Source organism: Pocillopora verrucosa, chromosome 11 (assembly GCF_036669915.1).
Source record: "Pocillopora verrucosa isolate sample1 chromosome 11, ASM3666991v2, whole genome shotgun sequence".
Lineage (NCBI taxonomy): Eukaryota > Metazoa > Cnidaria > Anthozoa > Scleractinia > Pocilloporidae > Pocillopora > Pocillopora verrucosa.
The window spans coordinates 17,816,944-17,842,375 of NC_089322.1; the positions used below are offsets into that span (position 1 = coordinate 17,816,944).

At 37.4% G+C, this 25,432-nt stretch overlaps 1 protein-coding gene and 2 pseudogenes across 1 annotated transcript; all 3 read left to right on the forward strand.

Moving 5' to 3' along the window:
* Positions 1–1,113: 1,113 nt before the first annotated feature.
* Positions 1,114–21,891, forward strand: LOC131777205 (uncharacterized). Its single transcript, XM_066174534.1, has 14 exons — positions 1,114–1,256; positions 1,939–1,965; positions 2,153–2,419; positions 3,962–4,088; positions 4,838–4,900; positions 5,288–5,737; positions 6,837–6,900; positions 12,584–12,636; positions 15,976–16,111; positions 16,741–16,977; positions 18,583–18,814; positions 19,168–19,256; positions 19,685–19,831; positions 20,980–21,891. The coding sequence occupies exons 3-14, from the start codon at positions 2,166–2,168 to the stop codon at positions 21,027–21,029; spliced, it is 1,902 nt and encodes a 633-aa protein (XP_066030631.1). The 5' UTR covers positions 1,114–1,256; positions 1,939–1,965; positions 2,153–2,165; the 3' UTR covers positions 21,030–21,891.
* Positions 10,784–12,165, forward strand: LOC136277063 (uncharacterized; annotated as a pseudogene).
* A 1,071-nt stretch (positions 21,892–22,962) lies between the features above and the next one.
* On the forward strand, positions 22,963–24,945 carry LOC136284227 (uncharacterized; annotated as a pseudogene).
* The last annotated feature ends 487 nt before the right edge of the window (positions 24,946–25,432 follow it).

A 25,432-nucleotide genomic window follows, 5' to 3' on the forward strand; every position in this document is an offset into this window, starting at 1 on the left:
TCTCGTACTGTTTTATGAGTTCGTCAGCGCTGCTTTCATCGTTAACATACCCGTAATAAGGGTCAAACTGTACGGTCCATCTTGAAGCCCAAGGTGTACTGTTATCAGCCATGTTTGTTCTTCTACCAAACATTTAGATTTCCCGCCAATATTTACCCGCGAGCCGCAAAACATAAATGCATGAGTGTTAAATATTAACTGGACCACCCCTTGGCAAATATATTTATTAGTAGCAAATAAGATGTTGAACAAAAACCAAGAGATCATGGTCAAATAAAACGTAAAGATAATTTATTACAAACAGAAAAGAACTGTATGTTTGTTCCAATCGAAAGATTTTACAGTGCAAAGTTATGCAAATGATCTTTGACCTGAATCTGCTTTTGGTCGATGATAGCGAGGTCAGAGGATAACATCAACCGAAACTATTAGGCCGGTCATATTTAAGTGTCGATCCTCCTTTTAACGCCTTTATAACAGGCTAGATTTTTTCTTAAATATGTGACCTAGACAGAAATTAGTTTTTACAAGTTATGGGAAGAATACTTTCGCAATAAAATATTGAAGAATACGACGCTTTATCGTCAGTCACACAGGTCACGGTCTCTTGATTCGCCGGAAACAAGTAGATAAATAGAAGACTCTCGCTACGATTCCGCTGACGTGTCATGGGCTCATCTGGTTTGGGACGATGATAAGTATTGCCCTTGGGGTGTTGTCAATTAATCAGATCGACCGAAACCAGGTCGACAACTTACGAACCAGCCGAACATTTCGTTAACAGCGCCATCGATGAAAATGTCATTACACTCCGACAAAAGACCCGCTTTTCTGTTCAAATCTGCCAGAAACTGGCTCAAACGCACTTCCTATTCCATGAGTACACTGTAAAATACGCTTTAACAAGAAAAAGCGGAAGTCACATTGTAAAATGCAGATACTCATACAAGATGCCGCTGATATGTCGTGGGCTCATCTGGTTTAGGACGATGTTATATAGTGCTTTAAAAAAAAATTCTGCGTGCGAAAAAGGCCACCTCCGTTCCTGCGCACGCAGGTCAATCGCAATTCAAGAGGACGATTTCCGTTCTGCGCACGCAGGTCAATCGTTGTTGCGCGTCTGGTTTTCCGTGAGAGCAAAATAATTTAGGGAGATCCGCGCGTTGCAGATATCGGAACCATGTCTTCCATAGAAGAGGATTAATTTCATAGAGAGGCGTGTGAATTGTCTCTAGCGAAACTTGCCTTCAGAAGAGGTTAGTATGTAAACCCTAGCACACCCAAACGTTTAAGTTGCCAATTTTTTTAGTTTTTTGTCGATCGAACCTTTGATTCGATCTTTCGTCGAAATATCCTTTCAACTAAAAATGTTACCTTTGTTGTTCGCGGAAAGTTACAGTGAAAAAGAGGTAGGTGTTTTTCTTTTTTGCTTCGTGTCTGTAGATGTGCACACATCACCGAGGTAGCATCGAACGTGCGGACCGTTCGATTTGCTATCCTCTGTACCCTTTCGATCTCTTTCCACAAATTTCTCTAAGTTGTAACTCCTTCTGTTGACGTTACTTGTCTCGCAACCTCGTCTCATACTGTCGTAATCTTAGGAGCAACTACACAATACATGGCCACTTTTGAAGGAGCATATATCTAGTGGCTCGTTTGGCCTGTTTGGCTGGTTTGGCCCTGCATTGAATGAAATGGCGATTGATAATCTACAATTAATCTACAAGTCTCAGGTCTATATATTTAGTGGATCGTTAGGCTCGGCAGCGGATGAAACAAAGCGTAAACCCTTTACACCTCAATATCAGTTTGCATATTCTCCATATTGTTCTCTATACATTTCCTGAGGTGTTGGTAAGGAGAATTTGTTTAACAGTTAAGAACTTCTTTCATCGGTGATCTCTTCTTTTATTCTCATCACCTTAATTTTTGATTCAGGACTGATGTTGTGGAGAGCAATTAGAGGTTAGTCACTCAAGAATTAAATTAAAGGATAAAGGTTAAGGTATCTTAGTTGCTAATTTGGTTCAGCAGTGGAGCAATTGAGCAAAACCTCTTATATATACAAATGCTAATTAAATACTTAAAATTAACATTAAACTAACACTGCCTTAAATCTTTATCATATTTTTGATGTCCATCTTTCAACCAGATTTAGTTTGAGTATGGAGACCGGACAGTCAAAGGTGACACAATCAAACTCTGGAAGTAAGGAAGGGAAAAGTGTTGTTGTCCTGCTATCCTCTGATGTTGAGGAAAGCAATGGGAAGGTTTATTTACCAACCCTCTTCGAGCAGTTAGCCCTAAGGAAGAAAGAGAAAGGACAGTTTAACAACAATGTTTTATTTGGTGATAAAATGACAGTTGAGGATGTGAGGAAAGAAATACTCTCCCATTTTACATATTTGAAAGATCAGAGGTATGCATGATTGATGATATTAACCCTTTAACTCCCAAGATCTGACTGTTAATTCTCCCCTCTTGCTGCTACACAATTCCTTGTAAATTAGTGACAAGAATTTGCTGAAAGATCAAGACAACAACTTCTACCTGATGAGTTTGAGTATTCTTCTTAACTGTTTGCTGGAAATTGTGTGGAAATTGTAGGGAGTAGTTACATGTCAGTGACTTCTCATGCAAAGGATGGTGAAGGGTGTTGCAATCCCTCATTCATTGGAAAACTTAAGTAAAATGTCAGCATAACATAAATTTGCCATTTCAGTAAGATTTCAGAAATCCAAAAAGAAAACTAAGACAGCTTGTGAAAAAGATACCTAGATTGGCAAGAGAAAGCTGTGGTTCGTCAAAAATGGAAAAATTGGCCTAAATTATATTTAGAAGGATAATCAATTCTATACTTTTTAGATACTTTACTAGAGCAGCAGTTTGCTACATGTATCTTAAAATCCACCATTTGGTGGTTATCAGAAACCTTAAATCCACAAGAAAGAATAGTTACAGCATGAGAGCATATGATTGAATTTGTTTGTGTTTGTCTCGTGCTTAGTTTGTGAGAGTTGAGAGCTCTGCTAGCTGTTGGTGCTCATCAGACAAAGGTCAAAAACAATCTAAAGGTGTAGCTGATTGAAAGTTTCTGTTTGATTGGGGGCTATGGATTTACCTACACCACCAACTTGATTTTTCTTAATCATAAGTTAGCTGTTGAATATTTAGATGTGTTACACTGTTGAAATTAATTTAAACAGACTTTTCTTTTGTTCCTATGAAAAGAGGAGGGAAGTTTTCAAACAACATTTTTTCCCAAGTTTTTCAAAATATATACTGTACTTTAATGTATTCTTGTCAAACAAAAACTATTTTTGTCTATATGCAGTTTTTTTAAGCATTATGGATGGTATTAAAAATTATCCTCCAAGTCCTCCACCGTTTTCCAAGCCTTTTTTTGTTTCCAATTGTTTTGTAAATAGGCTGAAAAACAACTTTGAACAACTTGACAGTTGTCTAATCCATTCATGATTTTTTGTTGTTTATTAGCCAACACCTCAATGGATGTTGCATATTTTGTTGATTTTGCCTGAATTGAAAATAACCCGACAAATATAGCATTCCTTTACAAATTCCTACTTCCTATTTCCTCGTCATTAATTTTGCTCTATACGGAGTATACAATTGACATCAGGTTACAACAATGTATCAGAGTATTGCAGTATTCATTGTTTTTTTTCTTTGCAATATTGGCTGAATAATTTTAATAGTATTACAGTGTTTAGGATCCTCCAATCTCCCCCTCATAAATGTTTTAAAAGAAACAATAAAGTTCTGATCTCTATTAACTGACAGCAGACAAAAGGAGGTCTTTTATGCAAGAGTTTAAATGTTAATACAAAATATATTATATGACTGTATGTAAACATGTATTAAGTTTTTTGTGTATTTTTAATGAATGGACATGATTGTAATTTCAATTTTAACTATAAATTTTATACATTTCCATATCCAGTTTCTGGTGCGCTTCTGCAACGGACAATCATAGAGGGCTTGACTTTCATGGTGTGCGGAGAGTTTGGGATGGAAAATTTATTAAAAGGACCATCAGAGGAAATTCAGTTTTATACATCTCAACTGGGGTTGGTGAAAATTACAGTGGAAAAAGTTTGTGTGAGAAAGTCAGTGGACTAGTAGACCTGTATTACTTAAATTACTTTCACTACAATAATGAAAAATGTTTGGATAGTAGTGGTCAAGGTAAGGTCTTAAGTAGATCTGAACATCAAAACTCTTGCTCAAATCAAAGTAAACTTAACCTTTACAGTGTTTAATCATGTTACAATCATGTTACAACAAGTGTTGTTTTTTTTGTTTTTCTTCGAGAAGTGCCTTATTGCATTGTTTGTTTCACCATCATCACGGCCTCAAAAGGGGTCATAATTATATCTTAAATCGGCCCATCAATAATTACTTCTTGTTGACTAGATAACTCCTATCAGTAGCCCTTTTCCTATCACTTATTATCAGCCCAGACCTATAAAGGCTAGTAATTACATGCATCCTGCAGTTTTTTGGTTAACATATACCCAAAGCCATTCTCAGAAGCCATCAGCTCTGGTTACAAATAACTTTTTTTTGTACCTTGCGGGAACCCACTTATAGAGGTTTCCATTGTAATTGCCTCCTTAGTAATATAGCAGCTGGTGTAATGTTACTTTTACTCCATTGTGAGTAACACAGATTTTATTTCACAGTCATCAAGAATACACTTCGATTGTTTGCATGTTTAATTTTAAGGATCACTCTTAAAGGAATTGTTTTTCACATTGAGAAGACACAACATTATTTTATGCTGTTAAATTATTTACAATGGGTGTATCTTTTACAGATGACAGCTGATGATTTGTCAAAAGCATTACAAGAGCCAACTGATGAATGGTCAAGTCAGCAGGTAATAAATTTTTAAAAAAGTGACAATGAAAGTATGTTTGCTGGTAGATCTGCCTTTAATAATAACTGTGGTACTCCACCTTGGTGAAGGCAGCAATTCATTTGCATTACTACAAATAGTAGCTAGCTGCAAAAATAGAATATTTTCAAAGATTAGGTTATTTTTATTGAAAAGTAGGTGATATCCGATTTCGAGGTCCTTAGTGCAAATTAATTTAAAGACCAAGTTTTTTCTGCTTGGATTTTTAGCCCAAGTGTGAAGTACACAGGTCAGAAATCCAAGTGGAAAAAACTAGGTTCCATAATTTATAGTATAGACCAATAGGTTATATCTCTGGATTCATGTAGAGAGGGGGAAGATTTCAAACATCTATCAACATCTTTGCAGATACCAACGTTCACATTGTGTTCAAATAAAAAAAGTATGCTCAAAGAAAGAAAGAATGATCAAGATGCACAGCAGGGATTACCTATGGTACAGCCAGTTGTTTCACCCCTAGTAAAGCGTAAAAAGGGGAACTATGGTCTTGCAATAAATCAGGCTGCACTTCAAAATCAATGGACTAAAGTAACAATAGCAGCTCCAGCTCCAGCTCCAGCTTCAGCTCCAGCTTCAGCTCCAGTACAGCTTGTGTGTTTTCCAGCAACACAAACCTCAATGCGAAGAACTGTGAGTCCAGGCCAACTACCACAACTAACAATAGAACATTTGAAGCAGAGTCAGCCACCTGAAGGTTCTGTGCAAGGACAGTATCAAATTGTGGTTCCACAAGGTATTCCATCACAGGCAACAGCAGGAAGTTCTCAGGGAGTGTTGGTACAAAGTGTTCAGTGGCAGGTATTGTATCATGATACATAACTGTTACAATATAATACATTAACTGTACAAAATGTACCTATATCTCTGTGTCAAAGATGACAAGATTAATTGTGGGTTAATTGCTGCCTTCTTAGTGGAAATAAGATTTTCTGGGCCCAATTTTCCACTTTTGAAGATGTAAGGAGATTTTATTGCTGAAATTACAAATTAAACATATCATGATTTGCAGTGCCATCATCAATACCCAACACACCTGCATAACTTAATTGATTGCTACTTTATTTGTACTCGATACCTACACAGTACACTACTGTTTAAGAAACACTTTGTATGCATACCATACTGAGTATTCTTAACAAAAGACAATTTGATTTAATGTCTTGTATAAGTTTATACACATTTCCTGAAATGTGCTAAGCAATTTGTTGGCCATAGCCATTTCTTTCAATATTTCAATTCTTCTTGCATTATGTGTAAAAAAGTTTGCAAATTTATTTTGAGTTCATGCCTGTATGCACAGAATATGAAATATTTGGCAACCCATTTTAAGAGTCATTTCTTTTTAAATGACAATTGAAACTCAGTGTCCATAGCAACTTAACTTACAATAACTTGCATAAATCTAAGTGCAAAATTTCAAGTAACAAAAATTTTGAATTATAGAAGCTGAAATACAAGGAATCAAAATGTTCAGCAGGGATTAAAATGTACCAGTTTGGCCTTTTAATTTCAAAATTATTCAGAGCCTTTCAGGCCCATATAGTGGGGAAAATCTCTTTCAATACTTAATTACCTCTGTTTCACATGCCATCACAGTGGCCTTGTTGCAACTGGACACTTTCCTCAAATATCTTTATAAAAACCCTGATGCATGTTTCAAGTATATATCATCATATAGAAAAATGGCAAAGAAACTGTGAAAAAAGCTCACACCCGTACTTGCCTGCTTAGCATTTGATCTTGAAGTGTAGTCTTAAGCGAACTTATAACTGTTAATAAAAAAAGCAGGTTAAGGTGTTTGTTGAATGTTTTCATGAACATACTTAAGTAAGATATCTCCAAATTTATTCTATCTATTTCATAATTAATTTCAATTGATCTTCCTTCGATTGTGTAGAGAGACTCCGGATGTGAATTAAGTAAAGAGGACTGTGCCAATAATGGGGTGTGCAAGTCTGAAGGTAAGTATTCTAAAGAAGTTGCATAGGCTCATGTACATCAGCTTGTTTTTTTCAAAGAGTTTGCAAATGATTAGGGATTTACTGAACGTGAGCATGATGTAATCTCCACGAGCCTATGGTTTGATCTGTGGTCAAATTCCTCATTTTTTAGTTGCAAAACGCAGAGGACACTGTAGACGTATAGACACGCTTACAAAGACAGCTAGCTATTTATATTTGCTATTTTTGGTTTTCATTAGAAGTTAATTTTAATGTCGCTAACTGTAATTTGCGAAACAAAACGAAACAAAATAAAATCTTTAATTTGCGAAATAGAAATCTGCTTGAAACTCAAGAAAATGAAAGAGCTTGGATTACTTCCATTTTCCCAGCAAACATGATATTTTGGTTAACGGTAAAGTCGCCCGGAACCTGAGTCATGTCGCCTGAAATTTTTAGTCATGTCGCCCGATTTCTTTATTTCTTGTAAGAACACCAAAAAGCAGGGCGTGAAATTAACTTTTTTTTCTGATAGCCACTTGGCTCCTAAATTCTTTAAAGTGGTAGCCAATTCAAAAAAAGTTGGTCGCCATTTTCAAAGACAAACAAAATCTTTCTTTACGCTGTCAGCGTTCTAGATAGACCCTCCAAAATTAAGTTAGGGAAAAGATCTTTAACGTGCTACAAAGTGGACACTAGGATGGATGATATACAACGTTCAGGATCATCTAAATCCAAGATGGCGTCTAGTTATCGATCGAGATGCATGTGCTACATTTTGGAAACAAACTTAACGAGGAAAAGACCTTTAACGTGCTACAAAGTGGACACTAGGATGGATGATAAACAACGTTCAGGATCATCTAAATCCAAGATGACGTCTAGTTATCGATCGAGATGCATGTGCTACATTTTGGAAACAAACTTAACGAGGAAGTTTGCCGCGGATTTATCGTCGCAAATCTTTTTAATTCACCATATCTCTTGGTAAGATTATGATGAAACGTTCTAGTCGCCAATTTGGCGACTAACTTTCAGGATTTGGTCGCCAAAGTGAAAAATTTAGGCGCATTGGCGTCTGTATTAGGCGCAATTTCACGCCCTGAAAAGGCATATTTTCAGAAACCGCTGAAGGTACCGATCAATCGAAACCTCATGTTGGTGTATTTACTTACGTCACCAATCCTTTAAAAGTAAAATGTTACTGTAAATGTAACCTGATTCAAACGTTCAGCGAGAAATATTTAACCAACATAAACAGAGTTTATTTAAATCAATCTACGATCTGAAAGAGTATTGCGAGAGCGCCAAACTAGTCATTACGAGTGCTCTCAGCCGCAGGAATTTTTGTCGATGGGTTTAAGGCCGCGATTGAACAAGCAATGCATCGGCAATCTATTCGTAACGCTGTAGGGCCTGTTGGCGTGGTCTAACGTCATAGCCAACTACTCGATACAAGGATGATTGCTCTTTGATTAGCTCATATTGATTTTGTGTCGTAGCTAGCTTTTTTCGAATGATAAGGATGCTTTAGATTTACCTTTTTCATGCATTCTTTGATCGCATCAACATATGCATGCGACTGCCAGAGGGAAAAGCGAAACTACAAAATCGATGCCCATTCTGATCCAAAGGGAAATGATACCATAAGATTACTATGGTTAAAAGTCACATGTATCAACAACAGACTTTTATCTTAAAAATATCACACTTACTCTACACAACAGAACTTAATTTGGATGTTACTTGCTTGACATTTTACTTACTTTTCGAAGGCGAAAACCGACATATGTTTACCGGGGTTTTGTTCATCACTGATTATTTGGACGGGTGCGAATCTACCAGGGGGTTGGGAACGAACCGTTTCACACTGGGTACAAATGGATAGAGTGCGAAATGTCCGTGGGTACAAAACGAGTGAATACCAAACAAACAGTGAAACGCTGCAATTTGTTAGAGGAAAGAACTACGCTTCATTTTGTTGTCAGAAACGACCAACGCTATAGAGTCGTTACTCAAACATATTTCAATTTTGACCATATGATTGATTTCTGTATAGTCAGAGTCGTCATGGTGGTGTTAGAAACCAACACTGCTTGAGTGATAAAGCTTCTCAAGTTTACGAAACGTCTGTGAATACCAAACGAGTACATACCAATTGAACAGCGCTTCATTTTGTTGTTAGAAACGAACAACGGTTTTAGAGCTGTTACTCAAACTTATTTCTCTTCTGATCATCATCTTCATGGTGTTTTCGGAGACAAACAGCACTTTAGTGATAAAGATTTCTCAATTTAACAACCTATTAACAGTCTATGAGTCTGATCTTTGAAGTAATATTTTTTTTCGGTTGACTTAACTTTTTGTTCCGGGCGACATGACTCGGGTTCCGGACGAGATGACTTTCGGGTGACTTGATCGGTTACCAACATTTTAGAGAATCTCTAGAATCATGCTGGGGCATTTTGCACCTGTATTTTCGGTGACAAAAAACATTTGGAAAGTTTTTTTTTATTGTTTCTTGAAAGACAGTTAAGATGATATAAAACAATGGCACCAAGTTAAGTGAAAATGAAGAAATCAAGGAAAACCAAATTTCTACTCTAACAAAATGTGTAAATACAGAGACTTCGCTGACTAAGTCTAAGTTGACTAATAACATCACGAGGAACAAAAATGTAAGGTATGGGAAGAAATAACCGAAAGGAAAAAGAGAACTAAAAAATCTCTAAGCAACTATAACCGACTCTATTTTAGATCCGAATTATTCTTGGAAATATACTTCCTGTTATAGCTGTTCTTTGAATATGTCCACCGTAGTTTTCTTGCTAAGAAACCTAAATTTACAAATCTTGGGTTTCTGTGCCTTTTACTTATATTCTCTACTATTGTAACTTGTGTTCTTCTCGTAAGGCAATTGACATGAAGTAAAACACATTTAAGCGAGCTCCTTATGCAACATTAGGCCAGTGAAGGGACCAGGAATCACTAAAAGTTTCTGACAACAGGCCACAGAAAATAAACAGAATGCGAAGATAATATTAATCAAATCATAGGGCACCACTTGAACTTTCTTAAAAGATGGGACCATTTAGGGTTGAGGTATATCATACTAATGCAAAAGTTTGAAAAACAAAGCTAAAAGACCTAGATTGCGTCCACAACATCAATAGAAGCATACCGCGTACTTAACAAGTATTTCATGTGACAGGGAGTATTCATTGAGATCTGAAGCACGCAGAAAGTTTGGAAAGCACGAAAATAGTTTTGTGTAATTCGGTGTAGTTTAGTGCGGTGTAGTTTGGCGTAGTGTGGTGTAGTTTGGTAAAGGGGTGTAGTTGGTGAAGTTCGGTGTAGTTTGGTGTAGTGTGCAGTACTATAGTTTGGTGAAGGTGGGATATGGTGTAGTTTGGTGAGGTAGATTTGGTGTAGTTTGATGTAGTGTGGTATAGTTTGGTAAAGTAGGTGTAGTTTTGTGTAATGTGTTATAGTTTGGTTTAGTTTGGCGTAGTTTGGAGCTGTATGGTGTGGTAGGTGTATGAGGGTAAGTTTCTAAAGAAACTGTGGTGCTTCGTCGGTGGGATAGTACACGTGATTGATGCGAAGACTATCTGAGTCTGTAGGTTTGTACTAAACACTGATGCATAAACCGTTGCACCTCTTTTTATGGAAAAGTTGTCAAGGATCTCACTTTCAGCGTCCAAAACATTGTCTAAAACACGATTAACGATCTTATAGCTAAACAAGAATTGCAGGCCATTGCAGAAAGGCTCACCATCACCACTCCCAGAGCTTCTTGTATTTACTCTTTACCTAACTCCACAAGCCTAACAACCCAGTTTGACCCTTCGTCTCTGCCTGCAGATGTCCCGCCGAACTTAATTCCAGCTAATTTGACATAATTATGGCTCCTATCGTCAAAACTTTAGCATCATACGTTAAGGACAGCCAACACGCACTTAAAATTTTTCGCGACTGTAATTTTCTTGGCTAAGACAAACTTCTTTTCACAACGGATATTACGTCAATTCATACTTTCATTCTCAATGGCCAAGGTTTCCTGGCCCTCAAACATTTTTTTGATCAACGTACTGTTAAGAACCTAGCTCTGAAACACTACTCCACTTTGCAGAACTCAATTGCTTTTCATTCGGTGGCAACTATTACAAACAAACTAATGGCTTAGCCATGGGTACCAAAATGGGACCTAGCTACGCCTTTCTTTTTGTAGGTTTTAACGAACCAATTTTTCAATCAATACAAAGGCCCCAAACCTGATCTCTACGGTCGCTGCATTGACCACTTTGTCGGCGCCATTCCTCTACCAGAGAGGAGCTGACTCAATATATAACCGCTGTCAATTTTTTTCACCCGGCTCCAAATATACCCGGGAAATTTCCGAATCTTCTGGCTTTTCTAAACATCAAAATTTCAATTGAAGGCAACGGTCCAAGAACTAGTGTTTACTACAAACCTACAGTCTCGTATAGTTCCTTGTTGTATTCTTCGTATCCATCACATGTCAAGAATTCTATTCCTTTTTAGAAATTTCTCAGACTTCGTCGTTTATGTAGTGACGACTCCGATTTTTCCAACAAATCAGAGGCAATGTGCCAGTTTTTCGATGAAGGTGACTATCCTGTTTCTGTCGTTCAAGCGGGCCATCACCGCGCCCAACAAATTGATCGACAGCCAGCACTTTAGACGATACAAAAGGAAAATACTGATCGCATTCCTTTTACTCACAAATTTCACCCACACAACCACGCAGTTAAGTCTATCATTCTCAAAAGCTTTACATTACTTCAAAATGATTCAGAGATTGGTAATATCTCCTCCCAACCTTCCCTAATTTGGTTCAAACGCGACAAAAACATAGCCAACTCCTTGGTCAGAAGTTCCTTACAAACTAATGACCAACTTGGGGCTTTCAAGTGCACTCGCGCACGATGCAAAGCCTGTCCTTTCAATCATAACGTCAGAAAAATGTTGGGACCCTGGAGATCCGTTAAGATTACTATTCACTTCACGTGCACTTCAGTCCGCCGATGTTATTTATTGCATACCTTACACTTACTGCGAAAAGTCATACATTGGTAAAAGAGGATGACGAGTAGGTGTTTAATTCCGAGAACGCCTTCTTAGGGTAGGAAGGAATGACAAGGACGTAACCACACGCCACAAGCCTTCAAATTAGGAATGTGTAGCTCGCTCGCACAATTGAATTTACTGACACAAATTTACAAGCTTTGGTGCGAGATTACACTATGCATTTGTTTTTTTTGTTTGTTTTTTTTTTGACACGTACTTTTAATTGTGATAAGCCTTTACTTGATATCCTTTGTTAGTACCTACCACACTGGTTAACAGTGTGGTAGGTACTAACCAGTGATTGACTGGCTCTGAGATGATTGACAAGCAGCATCGACCTTCGAGCAACCGAAGAGATCATAGAGCGCCTCAAGAATTTACTTTCCGACCATTTTCTATATACTGACAGAGATAGACTAATTTTTTGGTTTCTCTTTGGTTTATACTAAAACAATTATTAAATGCTTTGTGGATGAAAATGATGGATAGATACCTCCACTTTGGTCAATAATTGTTAATTATTTGCCCCTAAAATGCTTCCCACAAAATGATGCATTTTATATTAATCTCTATCTAAAAAGTTAATTTATAATTTTTTTTGTGCCATTAATAGAATCATTTGTGCCTCCTCGTGCGGTAATGATTCCTGATTGGGCATACACAAAGGTAATGTTAGACTTAAAGTGTCAGTATGGTCCTTCTTATTACTATTTTGTATTATTTTAGTGAAGTGTATGTCGAAGACAAAATAATCATGTGTTGATGTCGGTGGATTAAGTGACAGGTCTCAAGGTGAGTAAAGCAGTTAATGAAAGCGTGCGCTATTGGAGAAAACATTCCAGCCCTATAACAACTTTAAACAGTCCATCAAAGTCAAAGTAAAACTCTTTACGACAAAAATCAACGGTAAAACACGACGTTTCGACCAAACTTCGGTCATTTTCAAGAGAATGGTGAGAATGTAACGATGGATATAAATGCGTGTAAGAAGTCTCAAATGTTTGGAGGTGTAAACAGACAATAAGAACATACAAGGAGAAGAAATAATTAGAAGCTAATGAAAAACAAATAAAAATAAAAAACCTAATTAAAAAACCTAATTAAAATCCTTTGCACGAATTGAGTCCGACTGGACATTGAGAGCAGGTTTTAGGTCTTGAATAAAAAAATTTTCATAAAGTAGGCCGTCAAATTTGTTCGCACATTTCTTCTAAACACTAAAACTCTTCGTAAGATCCCTCGGGGCTAAAGAATGCTCGTCGCGAACTAGACTTAAGTGTACGTTAAACCCACAAATACTGGTCTCCTGCTGCATTACAAGAGCCGTGTAGACGACCGATACAAACGCGGGTTACTACAAACTATACTTGATCGTGCATTTCGCCCCAGGCCCCTTTGGTATACATCTTTAACTCGTGAATTGCGCGCATGCGCAAGAGCGAGTTGTAGATATGATGTGGAGAATGGCATTCGCTCGCTCGATTGGTCGATTCCTGTAAACTTTTTTTCAATTTTAGGCTTTTGAGTGCATTTGATAGTTTATGGCGAGTGATAAACAAACGAAATGGCGACCTTTGTTGCTAAGAATAGTGGTGAGGTGAAAAACAAGCCAATGATAATCTTAAAACGGTTATTTTTTTTTCGTTTTAATTTCAACAAGCGGCGCTAGCGACTTGCAGGCGTGCGAGGATTCACACTGAAATAAGAGAACAACCTCTGTTTTCCATAAAATTGTAATTTACAATCCTTGAACTTGAAAATAATCCGAAGATTCATTAAAAATATCACTTACTCCGACGCGCTCGGAGTTTTACAAGTGTTCAAAAGCTTTTTCTGTTATGGCGTGAGGTTGGGGACAAAATCGATCATTATATTTCGTATCGTGTGTTCTTCCTGTGTGAAGCAACAAAAGATGCCGGCGACCGACGAAATTACAGGTTAACACGAAAATCAAATGACACCCAAACAAATAATTTTGGCTACCGATTTCCAGTGAATTTTTAAAGAACAATTTTCTTTTAAGTTTCAAGATAATTTGAAGATTCTAAATAGATTACTTACCAAAATGCGGAACTTATACATCACAAAATGGATAAATAGGCCTGAAATGAAATTCTATCTTGTTCTTGATTATACGTTGCCTAGCACGTTACCAAAATCTACCCAGGTGGAAATCCAAAATGACGGTGGCAGTCTTGGCTTAGTTATGTCACTCAAAACTCGTTCCCGTTTGTCTCATTTGATAAAGAGGGAATCATTAATGTTTTCATTAAGACAGTATTGCCTTGATTTTCCAATATTTACAATGATAAACAGTAAATTTCACTTTTCACCCACATTTACTTCAAACCTTTTCTTTTGAACCAGAAACACAAATGATATATGTATGTTATTTGCCGGCTGGGAGGTCCGTATGGTGAAAGTTATTTCAAGACCAAGATCACAGTTTTTCACCATACGGACCGACCCTTAGCCGGTAAGTAACATATTTATTTTTTTTAAACTTGGCGAAATTCTTTCCGAAAGAACCCGAATGATTTAGGACTATAAATATGACAAGATCTTTCATAAACTGAACAATTTTTGAGCGAGTAAATGGTAGTTAAAATAGAGGTGATGCAAATTAAAGAGAGATGCCTCACCGAAACATTTTCATTTCCGTAACGATAAAGGTGATTTAAAAGGCTTCCAAACAAACTTTGAAATATTATCTTTACAAGTATCTGTCACAATCTGACACCTGTCAATTAGGGAGCGCATAAGAAAAAAAAGCGCAGGAACATTTGAAAAATAACGGAACTAGTTTGGCTAGGACTGTCACGACAATGTTTTCTCCAAAAACAGTCAATGACCTTACGGAAAGTATTATTCACTCTTATCGACGATTCATTCATGAACGAAGATTTACCTCTGTTCATTAAGTAAACGGCGAGGAAAATAAATGCGAGTAAATTCAATTTTTTTATTTTGAAGCTGTGAGAGTTTGTTCGTTTGTTTGCTGCAATGGCGTGTGTAAATCTGGTCTTTCCTCCACGAAAACTAAATTCGAATGGCACACTCCAACGAAACAAACGGGGATTCAATGTAGCATTTTCTCATTGAACTCCTTGAGTTTCTATTGTGCAATTTACAGTACAAATGTCCAAATTGAACAGACTCGGAAAAACTCACCGAGAGCGTAAATTTGTTGTAGAACTTAAATTAAAACTTCGCTCGCTCTTTTACTACGAACAAATTGTTTGAGAAAATTCAGATATTAAAGAAATAAAAGTTACATCGTTCAGTTTAACTGTAACCAAATACTTCACGTTTTAACTTTCTATGTACTTTTTGTGAAGGATTAAAATTAACTGCAGACGGTTTTTAGGCCGCTCGTCAACCAACGTGATGACACTATTGCCTATACAAATTCATTCTGAAACCAATATTTTTCTGTCGACCAAAGTGATTTGAGACAGAGAAAACAGAGGATTCATAAGTTATTTATTGGCTTGAGGTAGTGACCGACGTGTTTACTTGAAAATACTGCCCAGCCGGAAAAACGAGATATATTTATGAAAAATGGCAACGAAAGTTGGGATGTACTCGGCGAATCACGAAAGCGTTACCGTGGCCCGTGGGCAGAGATAGGAAAATACTGACCGGGTAACGAACCATTCAGATAGCAGGATTCGTTACCGTGCCCTCTAAAAAAAATAAATGTTTAAAACACATGACGTCATTCTCCGTCGTCAAATGTAATAGCATGATCATTTCAATTGTAATGCCTTCTTATTCCAACGTTATTTTGTTTCTTTGCTACATTAGCGAACACTGAACTACTGCTCGTACTCTAAATATGACAATCAACCACAAAATTCCCTAAGCCAGATAACCTTAAACATAATCCAAAAAATTAAGTCATCTGTCAATTCACGAGTTTGCTCACAGAGCACTTTGATTTGTCACTACGTTGGTTAAGTCTATTAATGTTCAATTTTTTATTAAATTCATTTTTAACACTAGGAAGAGAAAAAGTTTACAATATCTGTCTCTGATCTGCTGCCATGTGATGCTTCATTATATAAGGCTGATTTTGAAGGTCTTGGAGTGGCTAACCTTACACTAAAAAACCCTTACACCTTGGTTGGTGTTATTCCAAGTAAGTTTACTATGTGTATTTCTCTTAGTAGGTATCTTGACTACTGCATTGAGGATACAGCGTCAATTATTTCACGACATTGTGTCAGAAAGCGACTGTAAGCGAGCACATTACATTGATGTAAAGCACAAAGCGGCAGTTCCGTCATAATCCTCTTGCGAATCAGGACACGACGCTCATGATTTTGAGATTAAGCGCTTAATAATTGGAGTGAGGTCGTTGCAGGAAAAATTTATCTCAGAAAGTTGCGAAAAACAGGATAGATATTGCAAATACATTTTTCAAGTCCCTCCCCTCACTTGAGGTCATGACTCTTGATGCTGTTACTTTTAATTTTTGTGTTTGATCTTTTGGAGTGATATCAACTATTATACACTTAATGTACGGTCCTAAGGGAAACAGTTTGTTTTGTTTTTTCGAGAGTCCTGATGTTTCCCGAAACATCAGGACTCATCGAGGGAAACATCAGGACTCGAGGACAATAACTGCGCAGTTGTATCTCGGTCGGGATACATTTGACTTTGATCAGGGGTACTTAACCAAGAATCAACCAATCACAGTGCTCGTTTTGTTGAGTGAAAGTCTAGGTGTATAACAAAGATAATTATCTGTTGTTTTCATTGTCACAGTCAGTCAAAGTGAAGGAGAAGTAAAAGTTGCAATACTTAGGTTCACTGAAAACGTCGGATATGTGAGCTTTGGAGAGGATTTAAAGTTTACATACAAAGACAAGATGAGTGAGCTCCTGAAAGAGGTTTTGGTAAGTGAAGACAACAGAAATGCCGCCTTGGAAGGTCTCTGCAAAGGGTTGCTAAGTGCATCAGCTGGATCAGATGACTTAAACGCATTTCGTCTACCAGAAGCTGGTAATTTTAACATTTTTTTATTAATTTTCTTCATGTGTCTTGAAAGGTTCAGTTTTGATTGGGGCCTCTAAAAACGGAGTGAACGTGTTAATGGATTTATCTTACGAATTTATGAGTTTTTTATAATCAAATAAGAACATAGGTATGCGTAGCATACAATAGTTTTTTATTTTTAGCTGAGTGGGTCAATATGGAACAGTTTGTGTACCTAATGCTTTTATTTCTGAAACTGGCGAAAAGAGAACATTCAAAAGAACGAAAATATCGCATTACTTCACCCTAAGATAAAGACGTAGAAAAAGTTAACTTAACTGAATTCACACAGATATTATGTGGTCTATTGTCTAAATACTTACTGTTGTTGCTTACTGTTGTCTCCTTCGCAGCCGTTGTTTGGTCTCGTCACACAATGCCCTCTATTTCTCGTTGGAGAGAGAGCGCGCTTTGTATTACGAGACCAAATAACGGTTGCGAAAGAGACTACGCTTACTGCCGTTCCTCTAGCCGAGTGAAAATCAAAATTATTCGTCTACAGTTAGTTGCATGAAAAAAATATAATTCCGCGTAATTTTTTGACGGATAGCAAACTTAGACTCTGTTGTACATTTAATAGACTAACCAAAGATATATGCGATCTTGAATAGATATTTAAGGCTCATTTGGTGAGTGCAATGGTTTGTGGCCTTCGAGATTTATCGTAATAAGAAAGGTTGGCAATTTCTTGTATTATTATTAATCTAAAATGTGTTTTTTCCGCTCCTTTAATCGAAACGCACACGCCAAACAATTTAACATTCCATCGCGTACTAAGTAAACAACGTCCAAGATCCAATCATTACAAACTCAGTTATTGCGCTTCATGAACGTTGGGCAACTTTCCACGTGCTTGAATTGTATTCCACCAATCAAATTACAACTCGCCACGTTAGACCACTCCATCACGTGTCATTTCCTTCTAAACAACCTGCATTTTATCACGTATTCTGACTGCATTATCCGACCCCATTTAAAAAGTTTCACATGGAACAAAATTCCACTGTTAGTGAGCTTTTCTCCGCAATTCTCCTGCGTCTTGTCGTTTTCTACGAATCAAATGCGCATTTTGCTACATTAGACTGAATCCCATCGCGTGTTAATTCCTCGTAAACAACCTGTGTTTTACCACGTATTTCACACACAGGGGGCAACGTCCTGATAGGTAATAACCAATCAAGTAGCCCTTTAGAAATATGATCCTTTCCTCTTTGTTCATTGTATTTTCACTCATTCAAAGAACATGGATCGCAATATATCTTTGGTTAGAGCATATAGGAGATACAATAGTTTCTGTTTGCTTTTCGCAGTAAAATTACGTGGAATGATATTTTCGAGGCAACTAACTGTCAACGAATAAATTTGATTTTCTCTCCAATGGAGGAACGGCAGAAATCCTACTCTCCTTTGCAGCTGTAGTTTGGTTACGTCACTCTCCAACAGGGAGAGTAGATAAATAGTTATAGATAAATGATTGCAATCCTTAGGTAATTAAATGATTATTATGCTTCATTTTATAATTCATTTTAAGAACAAGTTCCTTGACTTTTATCCGTTTCTTTTTACAACTAGGAATGTCCTCAATAACTGAGAGCGATGATTCAAAGTCGGTGAAACTCTTAACCATGCTGATATACGTAGCTGCCCAAAACAATAGCCTTGAATTTGTGGACTTCATTTTCAGTACTTCAGTTGGTAAAGTGGTATTTAGTCACTATAAAAACAATCCTACTCTACCTGAAGATGTTGCAAGAGCTAATGGACATCCAATATTGGAGAATTACCTAGGGATTGTAAACAAAAGGTAATATCAAAATCATTTCTTCCGTGGATAATTTGATTCTTTTTGTCATTTAAAGCCTATTATTCAGATAATTCTAATATTGAAAAATTGAATGGGGTTGTTTCTCTTCTGTTCATATGAGAGACACTTTACTTTAAACCTGTGTAATACAAGGAAATTCTCAGGAACAATGAACAATGAAATGAGAGAAAATTATCACAGAGTGGAATTATAAATTAACTGCTTATGAACGGGAACCTTAACAGAACAAGATAGCTTACTCTGACTCGCAGGTGTTTGTCTCAGTTTGTGAGAGGCGATGCATGGATCTGACTGACTAGCCTTTAAGATAACTCGTTCTCTTATCTGCTCAGGTTATCAAAAGAACGAATTGAAGACAAAAGTGAAACTGTGAATTGGTTAGAACTTAAGCATGCCTTAGAAAAAAAGCAAGACCAACCGTGTAAGTGCCTTATTTTCTCACCTTCTGACATGTACGACTGCTACTCATCTTTAGAGCAAATTTGCGATGTTTTATCATGATGTGACTACCGTGCATTTGATTTAAATAAATTTGGGTACGGAACGCAGATTTTGAGTCTCGACTGAAACATTAACATTTGAGGTTATGAGAAGTTTTCGGCATCGTGATACAGGAACACATGGAACGACAAATTCATGTAAATATAATTAAAACATTAGCTGACTTTGATGAAACCTTACCCTCGCGCGCACGCACACACACACACACACACGCACACACACACACACACACACACACACACACACACACACACACGCACACACCCACACACACACACACACACACACACACAATAATAGTTAAAACGAAGTGTGTAAAGTTGTTTGGGCTTTATTTGGCCACACCAGGTAATGATGCTGTTCAAACGCCAATGTATTCTGAAAGTGATGAGAACCAACTTGACTATGATGCAGATGATGAAGTATCAAACTCATCATCATCAGTTAGTGGAATAACTGATCTAGGATGTGAGGATGAAAACCAAGATACAACAGGTGATTATTAAAATCTTTTCCTTAGAAAATTTCCTTGTTACAATTGTGATTCACCTAAGCACTGTTCTTATACCCTTTAGCCTCTTTGATCTCCACTGATGACGGTGAGTTTGCGAACAATATCTGGGGGAGGTAGAACTTATACCTATATATGCAACATGTGATCGAAAACATGAAGTAGCCACTATTTGTGTTTCAGTTCAGAAGTCCAACAATTATAGTCACTGTTGTGGCTCAGCCATTGAATTGTATAAACGTAACGGTGCCATCGGTAATACAAAAACACCCTGAAAGGTGGAACCGGAAGGGCAGTAAGTCCTTAAATCCATCTAAAAAACGAAAGTAATATTCTCGAGGAACATGCCCATAGATCTTGAAGCAAAACCTGTTGTTTGGTCCCAATCCCGAGAGTTGTTTCTTTGCAATAATAATGCTCTTCCATGAATTGTTTATGATATGTCCTTAACAGCCAAAATCTCCCAACCCTTTTCTAACAACTCAGCTATGGACCACCCTAAAAAAATTTTCTTAAATTTCTTTCAAGTTGTTTGTGCTTTTGTTGTGTTAAGTTGTCCTATTTTTTTCTGCCGAAAAATTTGTTTTTAACTGGGCTCAAGGTAAAATAGAGTTAGCATGATCTATGATTATTTCAACTGAGAAAAAGATGCTAACCAAATGTGCCCGTAATTCTTAAAAGCAACAAAGTTTAGACCTTTTGGTTAATTAAGTAACATTTAAGAAAATAATAATTATCAAGCTTTCATCAAGATATCACTAGAAAAGATTGTGATTAACGTAATAAATTGTACGCTTGTTTCCATTTAGAGCTACACTCACAATTTTTAGTCAGCTACAGTTGTAATTAAGCTTTTTAACAACCTATCATAAAATTGTAACTAAGGCTAATCAGAACAGACGAATCAAATTGTTCACGTTTTGGTTGAGGAATCATCGATAAATAACCTTCAACTCAACTGACTAAACACTCGAAAATAATTTAAAAGTTAAAGCATCTCATGAAAACTGTTAACCACTCCACCATGTTAAATTATCACTAGTGTCTGTCTGTCTTAACCCTTTAACTCCCAAGATCTAATTCTTAATTCTTCCTTTTACTGGCTACACATTCCTTTCACATTCATTTTCAGACTTAGAAAACATGATAAGCATTATGGAGAGAAACTTCAGAGACAACTGACAAGGCAGAGATTGAAATGAAAGAGGTAAAAGAAAAGTTCAGTATTCTGACGGCCTCAGCTGAAAAAAGCCCCACAAGAAGGTTAGCTGGTAGAAAGAGCTACTCACAGAAAACGGCCATCACAGCATATTTTAGTACTTAACTGATCTTAGAGCACACCCTGGTCATGCCGGCTTGTAGGACTTAAATGAAACGTAAAAAAGAGAAGGCCAAGTCTCAGTTAAAATCAAACAACAACCTTTTTTCCCTAATGCAATTAAAAGTAGTTCTAGTTTATGAAGTCGATCCTACATATATACAGAAGAAACGTGGAATTATCTCCGAGGATATTCACTGAAAATATGCGGAAGGTTACCTGAGCACTAATTAGCCCCTTCACCGGCATAAGTAGAAACTATTGGAATGAGATGATGGGTTACTGGGCTCGGTCATCTTCTAGATGTAATGAATGATTGCAAGTTTAAAGGCTTTAAAGAATAATCTCACACCATTAATAATACTCATTTCTCCCTATTACTTAATCGATGTAATGAACAAGAAGAGAGGTACCCTTTGAATAAATGACTTTAAATGAGATCTTGTTGATAACATTTATATGTGTTACTCGATTGTCACATGTACAGTTCCTTCAGAGTAGCGTATTACTTTAGCTACAAACAATTTTAATAAAGTGTTACAAGTAGTAATTCGAAACATTTGGATATCTCTTTTTTAAGTATTCTCAGCTACGTTGTGAGTCTGCTTTATCTATGGGAAGTAATTGAATTTTGTACAAAATTATTTCATCACTGCAATTTCAAACATTTTGTAATCATTTTCCATTAAACACAGTCCATTAAATGGTTATTTAGGTTTGCTTTCATGTGATCTTAAAGTTAAAGAAATGGTTCATAAGGAGACTTAAATTGACTCCTGAAAGCTAAATTAAAGGTTCATTTCAGAACTTTCGTGCATCACCTAAAGATGAATTAAATGTTTCTAATGTTAGCCTCCAAGTTACCTTTAAGTTAAGGCAACTTAATTGAACCATTTCGTCCTGTGAGGCACTCTCCTGACACACGTTCGACCTTCGCCAGTGCATTGTTATAGCCTTAGAAGCCTACAACAATGCACTGGCGAAGGTCGAACGTGTGCCAGGAGAGTGCCTCTAATGATAGTTGGACAAGATCGGTCTGGTAAAACTAGCGTGAAGAATTCCTTGAAAGGGATTTGCTTCAAACCCGAGAAAGATAGCACCCTGGGAATTGAGGTCGATCGCTATCATTTTAAAGTAACCACCGAAATATGTAAGATCCTAGGAGAAATAGACGAGAAGGCCAACATTGATACCACAGTTACCTCATTTGAGCATAATACAGCACGGCGGATTACATTTCGTTTCTAAAGAGTTACCACCCGCAACCAAGGCTATTCCGATCAAGTGGTTGAAATACGAAAAGGCCCTTCGCGCCCTTAAGGAAAGTGGTTACAAGTTTATGCCTCCCGTGAATGTGAGGTTGCATCCAAAGTTTGTACCATTAACGACAACGAGATACAAACAGCGCTAAACATTTTGCTCGATCTGCGAGTTCTGATTCACTTTGATGACCCTCCAGAATTTAGTGAGTTAGTTTTCTTGGATAATCAGTGGTTGATTGATGTGTTCAAGAATGTAATAACTGTCAGAGCCTTTCACGAAGAGAAAGACTTTGCCCATCTTACATAGGGCCTTCATGTTGCAAACGCGTCCACCTGAGGAGATAAGTAATCTCGTTGTATCTGCAAAAATTCCTTCTCTTTTTAACAAATTTGACACAGGTCGGGTCCTTCCGGGCTTGTTTTCCTGATTTGTACTAGAATTCCTTCTGTGGTGCGGTAGGGAATTTCCTCGCTTAACTCTGCCACAACTGTATCTCTAACTCACTTAATTCTGAAGCTGCCCATTCACAGCGAGATGCATTTCAGGAGAGCGATGGGACGCTGGTTCCTTCTTCACAAGGTAACTTGCTTTTGTTTCTTTACCATTTTAGTTGTTTTATTTTAAGTTTGGTGCAACGTGTATTACCCCCGTTGCTGATTTCAAGTTGAGTGCAAAGTGCGTTACCCCCGTTGGCGATCATTCATAGTGTTCCTTCCGTTTCTGTATCAGGTTGCTCCTTTTTCCCTCAAGTTCATTAACTTGTTTGGTCGTTGACAGGATAATGTTAGATTAATTTTTTGTGGCTTATTTTGTCTTTCACAGTCGTTGTTTTTCGATGTGTTAGGGAGTGGATACAAATCCCTTGTTTTGCCTCACAAAGTTAGCGAATCTCTTCAGTTAACATTGGACCTCCCAAAAGAGGTTGTAGATAACTTGCTTCATAATTTACAACCTAATGATGCCTCACTGGAGGATCCAAAACCTGAAACTGAGAAATGGAACCGTTGTCTCACGAGGGATGCCAAAGATCATGGCAGGACTAATGTATTTAAGAGAAATTATGCCAGCAGGGACGGCAGGCAAGCAACCTCAGACGGTGAGTCGTTCATTCGCCATTCTACATGGAAATTGGACAGAACATATCCAGAAAACAGTTCTGACTTTATTTTCGTGTAATATAGTGAAATAACTTCGCCGCTTGTAATTTCAACCAAAACTTTTAAAACTGCTGAGCAAAGTAAAACGTACATCTGTGGGTTGAGGGTCTCGCTGGGGTGATTACCTATACGGCTTAAGGTTAAAAATTTTAGAACAAATTTACGGCTAACGGTTAATTTCTTTCCGCTCCCAAAAGAGAACCATTTTTACGGTTTATCTTTTTTAATGATTGACGGCAAGAGAAAATAAACAGTCTATAATCTCTTGTACGCGGTTAAATATGTCAATTTCTACATCTTGAGGCTGATTCATTTTGCTTTTTGACAGCTGACGGTCAACCCTATTGAGACCCTCTAACATTAGTTTCAGACCACCAGTCAGTGGTCTGCCTTTGAAATGTACTTTTCATAAATACTGCTGTTCTTTATTCTAGGTCCAATGCTGCCCGAAACCCTCCCTGTCCAAATATTTCAAAACAAGAGCTAAAAGAGCTGACAGTTACTCTTAGCGGTGAGGCTTTGTAGCAACGAAGTAAGATATATTTACGTAATATATGAGTGTTTCAAATCATAAACGTTTAAATTAAACTCTTTCTCCTCCTTCGCTCCCTTCTCTCCTCCACTGACTTATTTACCCCCACTGGCTCACTCACTCACGCATTTACACTCTCCTCACCACTATCTTCACATTCCCGGAAATAATTCCTATAGTTTCCCCCCTTCTCTGGATGGAAGATATCCTCCCTACTGGGGAACCTGTGAGCAACATCTCTTCATTGGATCTAGTGGGCCTATCGTTCACTCAAGTGATTTTGTTCATATTAGTTGCAAGTAGGATGGTTTCGTAAAAAATTAAACAGGAAGAAAAGGAAAAGTCATAAAAAAGGACAGGGCAGGACGGGGGAGGAAAAAGGGGGTGAGAGAGATAGAACAGAGAAAAATGAAAATTCGTCCTCGCCTTCGTGTTGCTTTTTTTAAAGACTAATCTGTCTTATGGGCAAGAATCATGCCAAAAAAAAAAACAAAAACAAAAAAAAAACGGCCAGTAATGTTCTCGCATCGGAAACGTTAGCCAGGTGTTTTGAAATATTCACCAGAAATTTGCAAAGGAAAGGGTCGAGGGCAGATGGCAATATCTTTTGAATATACTTCAATGCTTATTCTTGTACGTCTAGACGATTGGGAGCTGTTTACTGCGAAACTGGGAGTGACCCCTGCGGAGATACGTTTTTTGGACAAGCGCACAAGGAACTAAGTGGAAGTTTTGATTTTCGTTGCACAAAAATATCTCCTAATTGTGGGAGATCTTTATGACGTTTTGAAAGACTGTGGGCTGCTTGTCATTGCTGACTTTCTTTGAAACCAGTAGTTTTCTTTCACTTGGAAGGATCCGTTAGCAACTGATTCAACCATCCAGTAACTGAACCGATTGCAAATTTATATCATATTAACTCCGTTAAACGTCACTCTCGAGTAGAAGCCGCTGATTTTGAGAAAAACTCAAAACAGAGGGGATCCTCAAAGAGAAACAACTGGAACATGCTTGGAGTCCATTGATTGCTATGATAAAAACGCACGAAAGCCTTTAAGCGATTTTGGAGACATTCAGCTTGTTGAGTCCGATGCATTAAGCGCATGACCCGGCGTGCAACAAGCGTTATTTGGTGCCATGTATGCTGCAAACGTATCCGCCTAAATATATCAGATATCTCGTTGAATCTACACAACACACTCTTTGAGAAGCTGCTCTTTTTCCCTATCAGGTTATTTTTCTGAGGCCTAGTTCAAACGTCGATCTATACATGTACCGAACCTAATTGCAATTTGGGTCGACTCCAATAATTAAG